This window comes from Dermacentor silvarum, chromosome 7 (assembly GCF_013339745.2).
Source record: "Dermacentor silvarum isolate Dsil-2018 chromosome 7, BIME_Dsil_1.4, whole genome shotgun sequence".
NCBI classification, from domain to species: domain Eukaryota; kingdom Metazoa; phylum Arthropoda; class Arachnida; order Ixodida; family Ixodidae; genus Dermacentor; species Dermacentor silvarum.
In genome coordinates this window covers 71,030,903-71,051,021 of record NC_051160.1, presented here as the reverse complement: position 1 = coordinate 71,051,021, position 20,119 = coordinate 71,030,903, and the positions used below count along the sequence as shown (strand labels likewise).

At 47.8% G+C, this 20,119-nt stretch overlaps 1 protein-coding gene across 1 annotated transcript; it reads left to right on the top strand.

The window, feature by feature from the left end:
- Window positions 1-301: 301 nt before the first annotated feature.
- Window positions 302-19,483, top strand: LOC119458191 (uncharacterized). The gene is made up of 5 exons (XM_037720017.2): window positions 302-525; window positions 8,900-9,035; window positions 12,574-12,719; window positions 14,988-15,120; window positions 19,036-19,483. The coding sequence occupies exons 1-5, from the start codon at window positions 471-473 to the stop codon at window positions 19,295-19,297; spliced, it is 732 nt and encodes a 243-aa protein (XP_037575945.2). The 5' UTR covers window positions 302-470; the 3' UTR covers window positions 19,298-19,483.
- The last annotated feature ends 636 nt before the right edge of the window (window positions 19,484-20,119 follow it).

Genomic DNA, 20,119 nt, shown 5'->3' with positions numbered 1-20,119 from the left:
CAGAGAAACGCCGTGTCAGCTGCACCCGACAGGCTTCGGTGCATGGGTCTCGCGAGACTTCGGAAAAACGCGTTCGGGAACGAAGTCAAGGCCAGCCGAAAGTAAGAAACGCGAATAAAGAAAAAAAAAGTAATGCATGGATGCAAAGAGAGCGAAAGTTGGTTGCGGCCGTGGCACGGGAAGGAACGTTATCCAATAGGCGGCTACCTGTCACGTAAATGTGTCATCGCGTCTCGATTTGAGCGGCCCCCTGAATTAAGGATTAAGCAGCCGAATAAAGAAAGTACGCGAGACGTGGGCAGTCGATGCGAGTGTGTTCGCGTGCTCGCGTGTTCGTGAGTGCGGCGTAGTGTATAGTCACGTCTGGTTAGAATACGTACCGGGCCGTTAGCCTGGTGAAAAAGGAAAGTGTCACCCCAGAAGAAGGGTGGTTAGTACGTACTCTAGCGGCATCTGCCTGTTCTGCTGATATGGAATACCTGCGTCCGATTATTGTTGTGCTCTTCACGTTATGGAGTCGTCAGGGTGAGTTGAACTGTGCCATCCTACTACTGACTATAGTCGGACGCGTTTATTTATTGCCTTGTTACCGTTTACATACTATTCGAACTTCCGAGGGAGCTCTGGCGATCGCCATGCAGCAGGTTGCAAGATGAAGCAAGTTGCGTCGGATTAGCCCTGTGACGACTAAAGTTTCAGGTATCCGACGACGTATTCGAGGGAAATGACTGCAATTTTATCGTGTGTGAAAGGCCTCGAGTTGGGGAGAAACACCACTCTCTAAGCGTTGGGGTCCCGTAGTGGCCAAGCACCAGGCAGGGAGCTAGCTCGCTTGTACCTATTTTACCGGTGGGTACCCGGCGGCAGCTCCCGTCTGCCTCCCACAGCCGCGCCGGATGCTCTCAGTCAAGGCAACCATTTGTGTTTGGATAGGGGGCACCCAGAGAACCACGCCTAGGAATCTCTGCAGGGCCCAATTTCGAAATGCGAAACCCCACAAGAAGCCGAGCGCCAGGCCAGGGAACATCTCTACCTAAAAATAATCTCACATGGTCTTGCTTCTCGTCCGTAAAACAAAGAGCATCTTGGCGGCGCTGCGAGCAGGCGACGCTTGATGGAGGGACAAGCGTATTATAAAGCATTTCTCACTCGCGTACCTAATTCAGGCCTATGCAACGGCCGCATTGCAATATTTTGTCCGGTATATGAGAACCGTCTTCCGTCTTATAAGTTATTACTATTTATTATTATTACTATTCTTACCTGGTTTGGAAACATACATAAAATTTGTAGACAAGAAAGAAGGGCAGGAAAGACGAAAGAAAGAACAAGAGGACCGATCACAAGGACTAAAGTAAATCAATGCAAAAGAATCCGTACAGTGTGGCAGGAAGAAAATAAAGATGAAATTAAAACGCCCCAGGTTGCATAAATTACAAACGTTTACGAAAAAAAAAAGGTCTGAGGTCGTCCGACTCGCAAATTAAGCAAAAAGAAAGAAAAAAAAATGAGAACAAAACGCTGTGTACAAACGGAAAAACAAGTCAATTTCGTCCTGGAAAGTAAGGAGGGCGCGATGACCCTGGTCGCGTCGAGGCGCACAAACACTGCGATACAAGCATTTATTGAGGATATAATCTATGCGTATACCTTAAGAAAGCAGAAGCATTGCTTATAGTGCGCGGCAGCGCCGTTCGTTCGGCACGCTAGTCGATTGCTATTGCTCAATAGCGTACGTCGTGATAACCGCATTTCAGCGCTTGCCCGAAGACAAGAAATATGTGGGGAACCGGACAATTACGCGGCCTGAATACTTATACACAATTCGTAGACACTGACGAAATGTATTTAAATGGTTTGTACAGGTGTCTGTAGATATTTTCGAGCAGTGCACTGAATGTTCATACAGTTCTGACTATCTTCATGATTTCGCGCTTTTTAACACGAAAGTGTTTTATCCCGGATTTAACGACTGGTTTCCGGCCACGGATGTAACGGATGGGGTGGATGTATGCGATGAGCGTCCCCGTTGAAACGGGGTGGTGTGTTGCGCCACCAAGCTCTTGTTATTATTTTGCCTAATGTCCTACTTATATTTTTGTCCTACCTACCTACCCGTCGGCTCGGGCGGCGCCATCTAGGAGCAGTGAAGCGAAGTGTTGCATCGTGGCACTGACGCGCGCTGACAGGGAGCGCTTCGGTTGTCACAGCGCAGCGGAGGCTCCAACGCGGTGTAGCCATAGAATAAAGAACCCAGTGTAGCCTCGTGCATATAGTGGCATACAATAATTATACAACAAATAATCATACAATAAAAAACATAATTAAAAGTGTCTGGTGGCAGGATTCGAACACAGGACATCTGGAACATGAGCCCGATAATGAAGCCATTACGCCACAGGTGTTTGTTTTTCTTTTTTGCCGGCTTGGCAAAAGAAGGTGCATTTTGAAAAGTTACATGAGCGTAAAAATAGGATGCGTAGAAACGCTTGCAATCAGAAAAACGCACGCCTGAGCTCCTCCTACTACCGACCATTATCTTGTACTGAGAAGGCGTCGTCAAAAAGTAACCCTATATAGTTGTAGAAAGAATTTAATAAAGAAAATTGCAATGATTCGTTGCCTACTTATACCTAACCAAAGGAACAAGAAACTGAAAAGCATGAGAAATATATATGTAGATTGCTCGTCTAACCTAATGGTTCTAACAAGCAAATGAGAGAAAAACCTAACACGAAACTTATTGTTTTCGCGCGAAGCTCCTACTGCGCTGAGAAGGCACTTCCAATCAGCACGTCGGTTCCCTTCAGTGTCACCCGCGAAGGATACTAACGTCCCTGCGAAGATACATCTCTGCAGTCCCTGCATTTCGTGTGTTCCGGGCAGGTCCCTGCAAAGGGTCTGCGAAGAATTCTAACATTTCAAAAATCATTTTCTTTGCTGCAGGTTAGTGTCACTGCTTCCGTAGTCGTTGGTTACTCAGTGCTTGACATTTTTTTTTGAGAAAAGCCGTACACTTGTAGGTACAGTCGACCAAAAAAAGTTTACGGATCAAGGGATGTGAGAAAAAGCTGAATATCTCCGGAACATCAGAACGCAGCCTGGTATTTCCATTTCCAGCCTCTACTGCTATATGTCAACAACATTGTCATGTACGGTTTTACTGGCTACATTTAAGGCTGCTGGGATAATCAGCTTTTTCTCAGATCCCTTGGTCCGTAAACATTTTTGGTCGACTGTACACACGATGTGTCCGAAAGCTGCATCTAGTTGCAGCCACGAGAACGTCTTTCGAGTGTCGTGTTGAGGGCTCTAAAAATTGCTTTAATGCTCTACATTAGGCAATCAGGCCACACTGTGTGTGTCAGACCGAAAGAGGTTATAGTAAATTGGACACACACACACGCGCGCGCACGCGCACGCGCACGCGCACACACACACACACACACACACACACACACACACACACACACACACACACACACACACACACACACACACACACACACACACACACACACACACACACACACACACACACACACACACACACACATGCACTCACATGCACGCACGCAGATTTCTATCAAGGCGTCAACGGAAGCAGAAAAAAAACACCCCAAGTACTCCGTGCAAATGTTTAACCAGTGAAGCTGAAACCTGCGGCCCCGGTGTTTAACAGTGGGTTAATCCCGACGCTGCATTGCAGCTTTTCTCAATTATTGGTTACATGTTTGCGTTTCTAGTGTAACGCAAGCACCAATGGCGGGCGGATGCTGCTAATCACGACGCCGAGCTAACTCGAGATATCGAACGCATGCGACAACGGCGAGCCGAGGAGGCGGCGTTGCGGGCAGAGCAGCGTCAACGTGGCAATGGCGGGAACGCGTTCGCCGGGGCCAACGCCCGCTTTCGGCGGGAGTTTCTCGAGCGGCAGGACATGCAAGGAAACTGCTGCTCGCGGGCTCGGCCGCACGGCTGCGACGGGATGGCACTGACGGTGCAGCCAATGGCGCGCGTGCTTGGGTACGACGCAGAGAACGACGTCACTGACGGCGCTGCCAATGGCGCGCGCGCTTGAGTGCGACGTAGAGAACGACGTAACTGACGGCGCAGCCAATGGAGACGTTTATCGAAACTTGTGGCGAACGGTTTTTCGTTTCGCCTAGCCATATACATATTTCGCTGTAAGAAATGCACTGCATCACCCGGTGATTATTCTCAATTTCCCCGATGTTCAACACGAATACTACACGCTATTTTACGTTGCCAATCTATTTTTCAAACACAAAATTCGTTAGCGCTAGATCATCATCATAAGCCTATATTTATGTCCACTGCAGGACGAAGGCCTTCTCCCTGTGATCTCCAATTACCCCAGTCTTGCGCTAGCTGATTCCAACTTGCGCGTGCAAATTTCCGAACTTCATCAGCCCACCTAGTTGTCTGCCGTCCTCGACTGCGCTTCCATTCTCTTGGTATCCATTCTGTAACTCTAATTCTACATACGTAGCAACAAGTGCCAAGAAACGAAGGCATCGGTAGACGCACGCCGTTGACCCAAATAAGCATCTGAGTTGGGAAGAGGTAAGAACACGAGGCAGCCATTCGCGTCACAGTGGTAGATGGCGAGTTCGACAAGACAAGCTCGTGCAAGGCTGCGCGCTCGCCGCTTTCCGAGTGCCCGCCTTATCAACACTTGGTACATGCAAATGACGTGCATTGATTTAGAGCCAAGTTTATCTTGCCGCCTAATGACATTGACCTCTAGAAGGAAGACATTACGCGCGGCTATAACTATCGTTCGGAGTAATCGCCAAAAGAAACTATTGCTGGCACATTACTGGGACGGCGGATGTAGGCTTATTGCCGGAGTCCTTGCAACACCAGCAGTGCATTCTTGTCGATATGATGTAAATGCAGACAAGCAGCGAACAAGACACCATAAATAAGTTGCAGTAGAGAGACTAAAATTGAAGATTCCACGGCTACTCCATTTATCTCGTTAAACATGACAAAACCTGCATGCTTTGTAGGTTCTCTCGTGTTTAACATTTTCGTTGACATACCTTTTTTTTCTCTAGCACATTATTCGCGAAGGCGGGCATCAGAATTTGAAGTTCGAGCTATATATATATATATATATATATATATATATATATATATTACGTCAAACCCCTCATTACCATCTTATTCATTTTAAGGGACGTATGCTGTTGCAGAAACGCATCAAGTCATGGTTCTAGGAACATTAACTGATATATTAAATACTCGTATTGTGGAGGACGAGCCAACTGCAGCAGGACATTGACAGCTTATTAAAATATATTTGGGTGTTCACTGGGTTAGACAAGTCTGTGTGATAAATGGTGTTCAACGAGCATGTATGAAGTAGCGGCTTTTGTATCTGATTTTGTGGACGGAGCTAAGTCGGCGCTGTGTGTTTGTACCTTGTATCCGTATCGGTACATAAATAACTTCTCTTTCTCTCTGTCCTTGACCAAATATTGAAGATGGTCAAGTATATCCCGCTGTTGTTTAGCTGTGGAAGCACTAATCAGATGTTGGTTGGACTGTGCGTCGTGCCAGCTCGGTCTGTTTTGTTGAGTGCATCTTCATGTTATTATTTTCGTTTTGCCGTAGAAAAGTGAAATGCAGTATTAGACGTGTTTTCTACCTCAACCTCTCCATACCAATCCTTAACTCCAACCTAATAGACACGCCTGGTTGATCCCTGCCAGATCTTCCTCTCCTCCTCGATAATGAACTGGTGCTCCACTTTTCGATTTCCCAGGAAACCTTCCTTGCGTTTTAAATACTAACAAACTCCGGCACAAATCTATCGCATGTAATGCCTTCGAGTGTGGTGTCCTTTTCTTGCTTCTTTCTATGTTTACCACACTATACCTTCCTATTTTAAGAATCTGCGCCAAAGCAATAGGCTGTTTTTCTTATTACCGTTAAGGGGAGTTACAGTGGTAGAGGTAGTGTTTGTTCTTGGAAACGCGAATCTAGGGCTGCTTGCATGCCAAGCAAGTCGAAACAGCGTCTGTAAAGTTTTTTTTTTTTTTTTATGGCGGAACGAGCTGACATCACCTAGAGCAACTGCCTGGCGTGCAACGGCAATGCTCCGAGATTCCCCTCAAGATGAAATGTTATGAGCGTGAGCGGCGTCTAGTCGCGAAAAAAAGAAGCTGAGGCCGGCATTCTAGAGAACGTCCAGACTGACTTACAACTTCGAGCCCATACATATGTCAGCGCAAGAAACGCATTGCCTCCGTGTATCGTTACCGTCCATCTCATCCATCTTGTCATTCGTTTGCATTTACTTTTCCCCGCTGTAGTTACAGGTGACTCGCCAAGTAGTGTCTGGCATGACCGTCGATCGTTCGTTACAAATTATGTGACGCCGAAACATGATCTCAGCCAGACGACATATTACAGGTCGGTGAACTTTCTAATGTTGTCCGTATTGTTACCGCGTCTCTTGGCTAGTCCGGTCAGCATCTGCGAACGGAAGGTACGGATTCTCCTGAACGCGGCAGGCATGAAACATGGTCCGAGACACGCTGCAAATAAGGCCTTCTTAAATCAAGCAAATTGTTGGTTTCGGTTATAGTTTAGAATTCAAGATAACCTACCAACGGCACTACCATAAGGCGAGGATAAAGAAATGGTCTCGTGAACGCGGCAGACATCAAACGTGGTCCGAGACACGCTGCAAATAAGGCCTTCTTAAATCAAGCAGCGTTTTGGTTTGGGTTATAGTTTGTAATTCATGATAACCTACTAACAGCATGGTCTAATCATAAGAAGCCTACAAACAATGACCCCAAGGACAACATAGGGGAAATGACTTGTACTTACTTGCACGTGCATTTCTCCTATGTTGTCCTTGGTGTCATTGTTTCGTGGCTTCTTATTATATCATTAATAAAAAGCCGGCAGATCCCACGCCCTGTGGGAATCGATGTTATGCGAAGCAGTGTGCGGGGAGCCTACCAAGTTAGCGAAACGACTATTAGAGCACCAAGACGTAGGCGGCTCTTTCATAACCTGCCTGACACGCTTCTCATGAGTCCTCAGGAGTCCCTTTAGCTACACCTAAGAGACTTTAAGGCGAAAGCCTCAGTCATGCTCATGACTATGACTTCGACCATCAACCTTCAGCCTCTTCCTTCACTTAGTACCAGATCCGAACCCATTCCATTGGTTTGGGTGTTAATCTTTTTTCGCTGAGTCATTCTCATTTTTGCTGAGTCATGGCCATAACTATGACTTCTACCACAATCCTTTAGTGTTTCCTTCACCTAGTGCCCACGTCCGAACCCATTTCAGTGATTTTTCAGTATTAATATTTTTTCGCCGAGTCATTGTCATTTTTGCTGAGTCATGCTCCATGATTAGGACTTCTACCATCATCCTTTAGTGTTTCCTTCACTTAGTACCCGCGTCCGAACTCATTGTAGCGGTTTTTGAGTTTTAATCTCTTTTTCGCTGAGTCATTGTCATTTTTGCTGAGTCATGCTCATGACGTCTACCAGCATCCTTTGGTGTTTCCTTCACTTAGTACGCACGTCCGAACCCATTCCAGTGGTTTTACAGCGTAAGCTGTTATGGGCTCATTCCAATAGTTGTTTTGGTTCGCGATGGTGTCCGCCGCCGCCATTGGGGACCGTAACCGCTATCGCCGGAAATGCGAGAAAAGTACCCGGTGCCTGTCGGGATCGAGCCCGCGCCCTCAGCGTGGGAGCCGGATACTCTACCATTGAGCCACGCAAGCGCTTGCTATCGGGCACTGGAAAAATGCGCTATAAGTGCTCCCCAGGCACGCGCACAGGCGCAGACGACCCGAGCCTCCGCCATTATGGTGGCGCCATCTAGGTAAGGCGCCTGCAAACGCAGCGTGCGCAGGTGCAGACGACGAGATGTGATTCAGACGAGGCGCGCAATCAATTCTATTCCGATGTGAGAGAGAGAGAGAGAGAATAAACATCTTTAATGTGTGCGCCACGTATTCTGGATACCCTTTGGTACACGTTATGGCGTCTGCTCGCATGGTACGAACCGCTGCTGCAGGTGCGAATCGTAGAGCTACGTGCGCGGCTACAACCAGGCATCATCGGGATCAGCAGACTGCAGAGCCGAGTCGAAGAGACTTTGTCGCGAAGACCCTGGTGTGCGTGGTGCCGAAATTGGAGCTACTCTTGAGCCACTCCACCAGCTTATGCTGTGACTGTGCTGCTGTACACACACACACACGCACACACACACACACGCACACACACACACACACACAGCACACACACACACGCACACACACAACACACACACACACACACACACACACACACAACACACACACACACACACACACACACACACACACACACACACACACACACACACACACACACACACACACACACACACACACACACACACGCGCGCGCGCGCGCGCACAAATAAATAAATATAAATAAATAAATAAATAAATAAATAAATAAATAAATAAATAAATAAATAAATAAATAATTGGGAACTTAGACGGTCTCCGTGAAGCGACTCCGCATCAGCTCCAGACCACATGTGAAAATTGTTGCAGCTTTTTAAGGTTTCACACACTCAGCTGAAGTGTCGGTTCTCCTTTCTGGTCCCTTTAGTGCGACAATTTTTCATACTGAATATCATGTGCGACTTTCTTCATCACTTGACGAACAACAAAAGCCTCAATCTGTAACCACCTTTTGCACAATGGGACTTGCGTTCTTCAGGACAAGTCCTCTTACCGAAACGTTGACTCTGGGTGAAGCATTTTCTGGTTCTCCCGCTTCCACCAGTAACGACTCACGGGGCACGTGTACAGCGATCGATATCCAGAATACGCAAACGCTCGCAGGCTGCGCTCGAGCCCAGTTCAAGGACGACCCCAGCTGTGGCGACGACGTCATCGACGCCTGCGGCACTGACTTCATCGTGTTCGGCAAGGGCCCCGAGATACCCGATACGCCGCAGAAACTTGCCGAGAGCTGCAAGTGAGTGACGCCAGTGTGCCCATACATTGCTGCAGGACCGGCAACATATTTTTTTATATGAATGGGAACTTTTCTTTACAATTGTATCCATTTCGCGCGCACATCATTGCCCAAGTCAGGTCTGATTATCATGCCCATGCCAATTGCCATAATAGCACTAGAAGCGATATGAACTAACAAAATTGCGGTAGAACTCACGTCACGACGATGGTCGACGGTGATTGGTTAGCATTGAATCAATGTAACGACACAACGTACACTGTAGCGGACTCCCCTTTCGCGCTTCCATAAGAACGATCGGCGCCATCTGGTGCCGCCGCTGCGAAGCATGCGGGTGGCCTCCGAAATGCATGGCACGCTGGTACGTGCGAACGCTCAGAAACGCGTCATGCGGTCACGGGGCTCCTCTGCTCCACACACTGCACCATCTAGTGGCACTGCCGAGAAGTCCGCGCGTTGCCTCAAAGACGAGAAGCGTGGCACACCGGTGCCTGCAAACGCCGAGAATTGTGCCCTCGCTTGCCGGACACTCAGTGGCACGTACTTAGTGACCCAAGTTGTCGAGGGGTTCAGTGAAGAGTGGCACGTGCCCGTGCATTCGTGGCGCAGCCTGCTAATGTCTCGTGTTGCTGTCCTTCAGGAACCCTTGTGACGTGGGTTCGATTCCGCTCACCATCGGAGAAATTGAAGGGGCCTTTGTCGTCATTGTGGAGCGGCGAATTCCCAGTAACGTACTGCCTCGTTACCCAAGTTGGCGTCAAAGACGTTCATTGAAGAGTGTCCCACACCTACTGACACATAGCCAGTGAGCCAAGTTGGCATCAAACAGGTACTACATTTTAGAACGCCGCAGACCGACTGACACTTAACTAGTATTTCTAGTAGGCGTCAATGAGTTCCTTCGAACAGCGGTACCTACCCATTCTCGCGTCCTCAGTGACCCATGTCGGGGTGATAGAGGTTCGTTAAGTGATCCAGGTTGGTCCGATTGTTGGTTTCCAACACTGGATGTTTCCAGCCCTGGTTTCCAACCCTGGAGGCAAGTGGGAAAACGGTTAGATTTAAAAAAAAAACATAGGCTGATATGTAGCCCACGGAAAGTGGGTGAACCCTGAGGATGCTAACGCAAACAGGACGCTCTTTCCGGTGTTGCTGTGATGCCTGAGCACCCTTAGAGTACTTAACGCACTTTCCGGTGGCAAACTGTCTATCTATGTTTGTATGTATCTATATGTACATTTGTATCTAGCCATTTTCCCGCCGACATGTGCCATAGTGTAATACATGGCCACTGGGAATGTGCCTCTGTAAATGACTAAAAAATCCTTCAAGGTACTGCAATGCTGCGGAATCGAACCCACGTGACACAGTTCCTTCAAGGACAGCAACCCGACGCTTTAGCAGGCCGTGCCACAAATGCGCGGAGTATGCGCCATTTTCCAATAAACCTGTTTTTATACCAATGCTTTAGCGAGCTGCGCCATGAATGTACGAGGCATGTGGCGCTCTTGAATGAACCTGTCGCCAACTTAAGTCACAGAGTATGGGCCACTGGATGTGCGGCAAGCGAGGGAGCAATTCTCAACGTTTGCACACACCAACGCGCCACGCCTGTAGTCTCCGAGGCCACGCGCGGGCTTCTCGCCAGGGCCACCGGATGTCGTAGCATGTCTAGAAAGAAGTGTGACAGAGGAGCCCGGCTGCCGCATGATTTGTTTCTAAGCGTTAGCACGCACCGCCGCACCACGCATTTCGGAGGCCACGCTCAGGCCCTGGGACGGCGGCTATAAATGGCACCGAGTTTTCTCAGGGAAGCACGAAAAAGGAGTCCCGCTACATAATTATTTTCGACTGTGCCAAGATGTTGTGTCGCTGTATTGATCTAATGCTACCGCATTACCCTAGACTGTCATCGTGAGATGCGGTTCTGCCGAATTCTTTTCTATATCGTTTCGCGTCATATCAAACCTCAAATATGAAACATCAGAGGTGGTCATAGCGCTTGAAGACACGGTCAAGAACGAGAGAACACGACAGTAGCGCTCGTCGTGTTCTCTCGTTCTTGTCCGTGTCTTCTAGCGCTATGACCACCTCTGATGTATCTAACCAACTAGCCCAAAAAGCCATACTTGTAGACTTCAAATATGAACCCGTTATAGCTCAGCTACAAGGAGCGATTACCTTTTACAACGCCGGCTTTGTTGGCGCTGGTTCCACCAGGGTATTCAGGGACTGCTTGAACGAAGCACTTCACCATCCTGGTGGTGTAAACTTCTTTATTTGGGATTCAAATATGGTCCTAGCCCTGGGCCTAGGTTGGTGCCGCATCTCCTACATCAGGGAATCAAGACCGGAGTCCTTGATATAGGAGAGAAGAGAATTAAAATGCGAACCGTGAACCCATGCCCGGAAGCCACCCGGGTCTGTACATGATATCAGTCCTCAAGGAAAGTACCTTTTTCATATGTATTTTGCGGCAGTGCACTTTCCCAGCCCATGTGCTGATTTTACCAGCGGGAAAATTGATTCGTCGAATGACTGAGTGATCGATTGTCTCAAAGCATAGACGCCGATAGCATGATAGACGCCGTACTGAACGCCTCCAGGGTAATTTAGACCACCTAATCGAAGTTCTTTAACGAGTATGCAAAGCTCGGTTTACGAGCCTTGTTGTATTTCACTCCTATCGGACTTCGACTGCCGCGTTCAGGAGTTGAACCCATGACCACGTGCTCAGCAACGGAATGCCACAGCCATTAAGTTAATGTGGAGGGCACATGCAATTTACCCTGAAGTAAAAAAAACCTCGCGCAAATGAAGATAAAGTGCCAGAGAACAGATTTTTCAGTAACAAGAATAGTAAAAAAAAGTGGTCCATGCAATGGTCCCTCTCGAATGCCAACTGACGCGACATTTTAGGCAGCATAAAAAGCCCAGTTTCGCATATTGTAGCTATAAACTATCCTCGTGCAAATATTACATTTAAAATGCGAGTTGATGAGCCAGGAAAGGCTCGCTAAAGTTGACGTTCTTGATATTGAAACAGAATAAACAAACGCCACCATTAACGATCGCTGGAAATGTTACATGACTGAGGACGCGCAGCTCCTTGGCATGACCTCCGCGATTGAGCGCCACCCACGGTTGCACGCGGTGGGTTAGAAACCTCGGAGTCGAAGTGCTGGCACGTACGTCATAGCCGCCAACCCCTTAGTGGGAGGGTTCGTCTGCGTAGGTGCTGTTTAGATGCTGATATGAAAAAATAAATACAATTACCAGCCCTGAGGCTTCGCAATCGCTTGAGTAGGTATACTCTACTCATTCATAGCCTATTTAGCCAAAGTGAAATTTCGTTGCAGCTGGCCTGTAAGTGGCCAGGTTGGAGCATAATTTTCTGGAATCGAGCAGACCAGTTAGATAACACTGCAGTAATTGCTCTTCTTTGGAGCCGCCACAGGTGCCTGATCGAGGATGAGGGTAGCATGTGAGCAGGAAACATGCGTGGGACATAAATATTTTCTTGCTCGGTATCCTTCAGGCAGGAGCTAAAGAGCGCCGCCTGTGCCAAGGACTACACGATGCAGTGCCTGCTGGGATTCACTCGAGGCGCCGCCCTGGTGGCGGTCAATGCAGTCGTGGAAGAGCTGGAAAGCAAGTGCGACAGCACGCACGCGGCCCACAAGCGTGAGTTACATGGCTCCTCAATTACAGGCGAACCCTGATATATGGAACCAACTTTTAACGAATTATTGTGTATATCGAACAGCTGTAAAATCCTCTTGAAAATCCCAATACAAATGTATAAGGCTGGTGCGCGCGTATATAGAACGCCCGTTCACCAGTACGTTCGATATATCGAACGCGGTGCCACGTCGAAGACCTCACAGCGCACTTCTTTGTTCACTTTGAGGTCTTCTGGCACCTGGAGGTGGAGAACAGAACGTGCAGTCAGTTGAGCCTCGTCGAGCTCTTCGGCTAGCCGACGTGCTATAGCTCGACGGTGAACATTCCTTCTTTCCGATTTTCCTGGCGTCGCCGTGTGGGTGAGTCCTTATTCGTTGGTTCATTTTCCGCAAGCGATGGCCGCTGCAAGTGTAAAAAAAAAAGAATAAACTTGGACTTGGCAGTCAAGTTGAATGTGATCCAGCAATTGCTTGCAGGTAAATAAAGTGTGCCTGCTTTTTTTTCCCGATTTGTGTGCAGTAACTTAGCGGCCCTCGGACACACCAATCGGTAAGCCACCGTTTGCCTCAGCGCCTATTATTTTATATATCGAATTACGTATATGTCGAACGTTTTCGTGATCCCCTTCAGATTCGATAAATCCGGGTTCGACTGCATTGCCTTCTTGACTTCACACCTGCCAAGAAACCTGCTCCGACGGGGTTCTATGCCTTACCACGTCAATGATTTTCTTTTGGTGAAATCAGGGCGCTTCAAAACAAAGAAAAGTCCTGCTTTCAATGTTTTTGTAGTCTTCTTTCTCAGAATTAAAGAAATAAATATAGACTAGAACCACCGAGAAAGAAGTATTCTTGCTCCGCGGCCAGAACTTATCACCGCGAAGTCTCTAAGTATGCGCATACTTAGATTGTAACCATTGTGACGTCTCGACAGCTGCACGCTAGTGTGTCATGCACGCACCTTGCACACTCCCATTTACCAAAGTGACGTTTCTATTCCTCGTGTCTCTCACAAACGTGCGATTTCGTGCTCACTCGGACGCGCTTCGCGTGTTCTCAACGCCCCTCGAGTTTTTCTGTTAGATACCTCCAAAAGTGGGCGAAGTTTGCCTGCAATGCTGTAAAGAAATGCGTTACCGACGGTGCCATCGAAATTTGTGGATGTTGGGATGAAACCACAATCGCACGAATGCTTCTCTCGTGCCCAAGTCGCTTTGGGAAAACGTCTGGTGCCTACTTCACGTACCAATTCCTCGCATTCTTCACTCGTGACAGCTAGCTCTTTGAGGCGCTGTGTTAGACTGCACTGCCTTCGGGATGGGCGCATGTTTTTCACCAGACGGATACTTACAAAGGGGGCGCAGTTCGCCTATAACGCTATCGCATAGAAAGCGGCGTGTGACATTGGGTTACGTGCATAGTTATGTGTTCAGTTATTAGACACACGCAGAATTACATACGAGTATTCCCATATCGTACAATATTTTGCAGGATAAGTTCTCTCAATAAAAGTGCGGCTGCAGGGAAAATGTTTCGAAGCTAAGGTTTCCTGTGTTGATGGGCTGTTGCTGACCATTATTTTCTTTCTTTCCAGCTAAATTTTGCTGACTGTTGAACAGCGCGAAAACAGAAATTTCTTGCTGGCCTGTTTTTTATACTTATGCTATATTTAGGTTACCGCAGGACTTGCTTTAGGTAAATAACCAATCGTATTGTTTTAGTACGTCTGGTGAGTTTCTGAGCGGACACCTTCGATCGTCCTACCATAGAACGAGTCCTGAGATTTCAGCGCTGTGAGCTCGACTGCACTTGAAGAAAACTGCTGTCATCAGGACTTCATTTTACACCAAAAAAAAACTTGCTCAGTGAACACACACTACACTTACCATACAGTAGGCATAGTAAGAGTCCTCTGTATCGGTGACATACGAACGTCACTGTTTGCGTTACCAGAACTGCCTCTGTGTAGTCCCGGCGTGAAAAACAAAATGCAGCGAAGAATAAACCAGATAACAATTATGCAAGTTCGCATAAAACCAGGAACTTTAACAAAATCAGACATTACGCACTTTCACAATGGATCATCTTTCAAAGAGAGTATCAAAGATGCGATTGTCGTGACGCCCTTCCCGGCAACATTGAAGTCCTTACGGTGATGTTCAGTGTTTAAAAGCACAGAATAAACTTCAAATGTTCCTATTTTTCAAAGGATTACTTTACGTTATGTTTTAACAGCAAATTTTGAATTTATTTCTGCGCATCAACGCAGGTTATTTCCAGCACGTAAAGTGTATGAACCGGGCTGGCGAGAAAATACACGGCTGTGTGAAGAAGTACCAGGAGGACCTGTACGTTACGGCCCGCAGTGTGCCTCGAAAGCTCAAGATTCCATACGCTTGTTGGTAAGATATTAGTTCATACACTCTTCAGTCAGAGGGAGCTAAACACGCAGGCAATGCCATCTACTTTGAAAACAACCGCAGACGCAAGAACTTTGAGCATCCACAATGACAGTCCAAGAAAAGATCTCTCGTGTTTGCAGGACCCTTGAAGGCTTGTTCATTTTCAGGAAATGTCTTCTTTGCTTACTTCATACTGGTTTAACGTAACCGGGATCTTGCTATCTCTAAATTTGAGGAATCAAAATTTTAGTGTCTCTCTGCAAGCTATGCGCGCCTACAGCAATATTTTAAGTTTTCATTCGATGAACCTATCATTTGATAATAATACTTTTAATGCCGCCACTGCTCGCGAACGAATACAAGTCAAGCGAAGCAGCCACACTTTCCCGCCAAAGTGGATCATGCCAATGTAGCACCACAACGCTCATCTGAAACTAAATTTCTTTCACTCACGGCATATGACTGGATGGTCTCGAGGCCTTAAAATTTAGGTATTTTTTCGGAAAACCTGGCGCAAAAATTGCAGAAATAAATTTTTGGAAGGCGATGCAGCCTCTATTTCACGTCGATGAAAGACCACGGCAACTAGAGGTTGACATTACACCCACTCACACCTCCACCTCGCTCAAGCAGACAGTCTTCCCAAGTGAGTTAGGCGTAAAAGTGGGGTGTACGATCGAACCATAAACTATATTGGAAGGACAACGAATGACTGACGTCAATTAGAGGTTAAGTCACCTTTCACATTTTTGTCATCAGTTATCATCATGATTATCATCATTATCATAGCCATGCTAAACCGCTAACTTCAGCGGCACATAGCGTGTGGCACATAGCCAGTGCTACATACCCTGCGGTCCCAGTGGAACTTATATTTAGACTCTACTATCTCCGGAATCGGCCCACAATATAATTAGAAAAACAAGTGCCCCATATGGGAAAGAGCGGGTAACTTGCCAAGAAAGACTTCATCTTCAAAACGTGAGAACTACAACATGAATATATAACTAACGTCCGACAGGCAGTCATAACTGCAAGAGGTAATTGATTACGGAGACTGACATCTCACAGACTATGCGTTCTACCGTGAAAATAAATACCTTTGTTACGCGTAGATGCGGTGGTTATTATTGAGTGGAGAGCCCCCCGCGATGCAAGCAAATACACTGATCAACTGCAGGGATACAGAGCAACACGTCGAGCTACTTGTTAAACATGCCAGTGCTGCTCCTAAAACATCACTGGTTTGCGTTGCTCTCTGCAATAAATTGCTGTCTGCAAAATCAATTCCCCGAGGATGGATTTCTCTTCAACTGAGGAGCTTTCCTTCTGAGAAGCCTGTGTGGTTTTCTTAATAGCTTCGTGCTGCAGTCGGGTGGAGGACATTTTTCTCTTTCATGGATTTAGCCTGCTGAAAGAAACACGAAAGAGTCTCCGTAACACAAACATGTGACTCATTGAAATTACCACTCAAGATATTACCATTTTGTCGGCGCAGGCAAGTTCTGTGCATCGCCGGGAAGATAACGATGACGTAAGTTCGACAAGATAATTGGCGAAGCTCATCAACCTGGGCAGCTATAGATCGCGGACCGTCGTGGATGGTGCGTGTGGCAAAGTGCCAATGCCTATAGCTACGATGGTCTTTTTCCTTATTATTATGGCTGTGGTTGGGAGTGGCTTTCACGAAGGCGTACTGTGCTTTGATTGGAATGACCGAAAGTGCCACGTGCAACGTCTGCGGCAGCGAAGAGAACATAGAACATTTATTGTGTCACTGCGATCGATTTCAGTCGGAAAGACAAACTTTATCGAACGCATTGCGACGACTTGAAGATCGACCGTTGTCCGTGCAGGTGCTCCTTGAAGACCGTCCCCATCGCTCGTCAGCCCACAAAGCTGTGAAGGCACTGTTGTCTTACTTGAGGACGACTGGCCTATGTGAACGCCTTTGAATTGCTCAGGCCCTCCGCGTGCGTGCGCGAGCTCACCGTGTCCTTCCTCCCCCACCCCCCCCTCCTCTCTCTATCTCATCTTTCTATTCCCTCTTTCCCGTCCCCCAAAGTAGGGTAGCCAACCAGACACATTTCTGGTTAACATCCCTGCCTTCTATTTCTCTACTCCCCCTCCTCCTTCCTTATTATGTTTGTGAGTAAAAATTATGCGTGGGCTGCTTCCAGATTATGTCATGCGCGCTAGTGTTAACGCCCTCATAGTCGCTCGAAGCTATGTCATCGCGAGTAAAGCATTACTGACCATCTGAAAATCAGTCCGCTCAGGTTCTTCTCGCAAAATGGTAATGTAGGCATGCATCTAAGGCATGAAGCTACTCGTTGCATCGCTACAGTATAATACGCTTCATTCACTTTTCCGCAGCGACAGCCAGCCAACGCTTCTGTTCTAGCCTGCGTGCAATAAGCTCCCGTGTTAGAATGTGGGGCTTGTGTGTTTTTTTTTTTATTTTTTTTTTACGAGCGATAGCGCATACATAGTAAGACAGAGGTCACGCTATATGTCTATGCGCGTGTAATAGCATAAAAAATGATCTGTACGAACATCCGCGCAAGTCTTATGTCATTCCTGATGCAGCACTGAAGAGGATTTGGAAACTGGTGCGTACTATTAGAAAGTTGTAGTACTGCGCCATGGTGATACGTACGTACGCAGCACGCAAGCGCTTTGCGGAACGTGGCAGCGCGTGCCATGGCAGCGCTACAAGGATGATGCGGTACAACTACCCAATGCAACTACCCAAAATGGTGTGGTACAACTACCCAATGCACTTTTTGTGTTCAATCGGTGGCGGTAGCAGGTAAATCGGTAGCGGTACCACATGCTGGTACAATTATATGTTGCAGTCAAAGCTGTCGTCCACTAATATTGTATCCAAGTTTCGTTTGGCGCCGTTTATTATCAAAAGATGTCGACAGAAAAATGCTTACTCACCCCGTTATTATGAGTGAGTGCGACTATGACATTAGAGCGAAGCCTGTCATGCAGAGTCGAGGTTCAGAACCATATGAAGAAAAGTTGTAGAAATTCCATCACGTTTTTGTTGATTTTCTTTTTCATTTATAGAATTTCGGTATGAATTACCCGTAAAATAAATATCCAGTTTATCTATGGTTCTTTTCAGCCTTCGTTATTGGCTTCCAAACTGCCGTTACACCTGAAAGATGTGCCACTCGGCGGGACGCGTGATAAGAAGTGTGCAAGTGAAATGAATTGCAAAAAAAAAATTACACCATCATCCCGTAGGGGAACCCTGAGTAGTATGCGAAGCAGCCATGGGGTCGACTCAAGTTCCCATTAGTTTTCAGTTCGTCGTTTCCGTTAGGTTGAGGTACGTAGCTACCGGCTTCGCGAGCCCGAAGTTCGGGATCGGCCTGTCGCCGCCGCCGTTTCGTGGCAGCGGCTCGAGCCCTCTTCTCCGCGGCGCTGTCCACGGCGCTGACACTGGCGTTGACGCTGGCGCTGTCCGTGGCACTCACCGCGGCGTTGCGCGAGGAGAATGAGAGGAGCGGAGCGCGCGCGCGCGTTATTATACCGCGAGCTACAGTGGCGCACCCCAGTGGAGTATGCAGCGCCTACCATCGCGCCTCTAACCTAAGCTGCTTCAAATTATCGCGCGCGGAGCTGCAGGTGTTGCCACTTGTTGCCCAATCCGGATAGGAGAGGAGCGTCGGAGAAAAGAGGAGGAATGCCGAGAGGAGAGGAGATGAGACAAGGAGAGGAGGGGGAGGAGGATGCGCACGCGCAGAGCGGGTGTGGACGCCGCACGGCGGATGGATGGAGGGAGGGAGGAAGAGAGTGACATAGCCCCGACCACAAGCTGCTTCGCATCTAAAAAATAGGACCTCTGTAGTCCACTTATTACGTTCCCCTGCTTAGCGTCTCTATTTCGCACGCTTTCAGCCAGTACCACGAGTTCTACGCATGCTGCGAGGAGGCCCTGGCGGAGCACTGCCAGGACCCGGACGCCATCGAGCTGATGCACGAGACGACAGACAACGTGTTCGGCAACATGCTCAGCATCATCTGCGGGTCCTACCAAAGGGACTCGGCTCCGTGCCTGTCCCTCGATGTCCTGCCGCGCTACAACGGGACCGTGCCCAGGAACTTCGTCTCGCCCCTAAAGGCCATTGTGCGTTCACTCGTCAGTCGCGAGGACCGCTGAAGAAAGCTGTCCGGCGCGCTAGCAATGTATGAGAGAGTTTCAGCTTGTGCGTGAACGGTGTCGCCGTTTGCTGAATACCGAATTACCGGAGACGTAAACGTGATCGGATGGGTTGGTGGCGCTGCCTGTTGGCTCAGAGTTTAATCAGAGCCGGCCACCACGTTCTTATGGCAGTAACAGACAATACTCTACTCAGATCCTTGTGTAAAGTGGGGATAGCGACGCAAATAGTTAACATGAAACTTTTTTTTAAGGCGCCTTAGCATTAGGAGTGTCAAAGTGGACGAAAGTGTGCGTGTGTGAGTCTTTCAAGTGGTAGAGGTAGAGAGTGGATAGGAGAGCGTAGAAAAGTGTGTATGTGCATGTGTACATGTATGTATGTATGTGTAAATATATATGCGCAGTGCCCCGCAGTATCGTCAATTGCACTTCTCTCCAGGAAGAGACAGTACCAAATCACGAATCCGGGACCTCGAAGTGGCGCGACGTAATGCTAACGCATTTCTGTCTCATTTACCGCTAAATCACCACTGTGCTTGCTTCGGCGCGGACAAGCATGTAACTCGAAAATGTGTCAAACCCGTTGTGGCTGGACAAAGCGTAACAAGATGTCGCTACCAGTATTGTTGCTGCAGCTCAAGTCTCCGGTAACCTGGTACTTCGTGAATATTAACGCGTTTACGCACAAGCCAAATCTGTCTAATGTCTGTAGACGGATGGGGAAGATGGCAAGTTAGAAGCCATCCATTGTAAGCAGCGCACCCGCAGAGCGCATTCGCAATAAGTGCTTGCCCTGTGTGTTCTCCCTTGGTCGTCCTCGTC

Bases quoted from the DNA above. Each gene is read 5' to 3' on its own strand.
- LOC119458191 (XM_037720017.2), top strand. From the start codon at position 471: ATGGAATACCTGCGTCCGATTATTGTTGTGCTCTTCACGTTATGGAGT. The intron at 12,720-14,987 runs GTGAGTTACATG...GCATCAACGCAG, and splicing joins CACGCACGCGGCCCACAAGC to GTTATTTCCAGCACGTAAAG. The intron at 15,121-19,035 runs GTAAGATATTAG...GCACGCTTTCAG, and splicing joins AAGATTCCATACGCTTGTTG to CCAGTACCACGAGTTCTACG.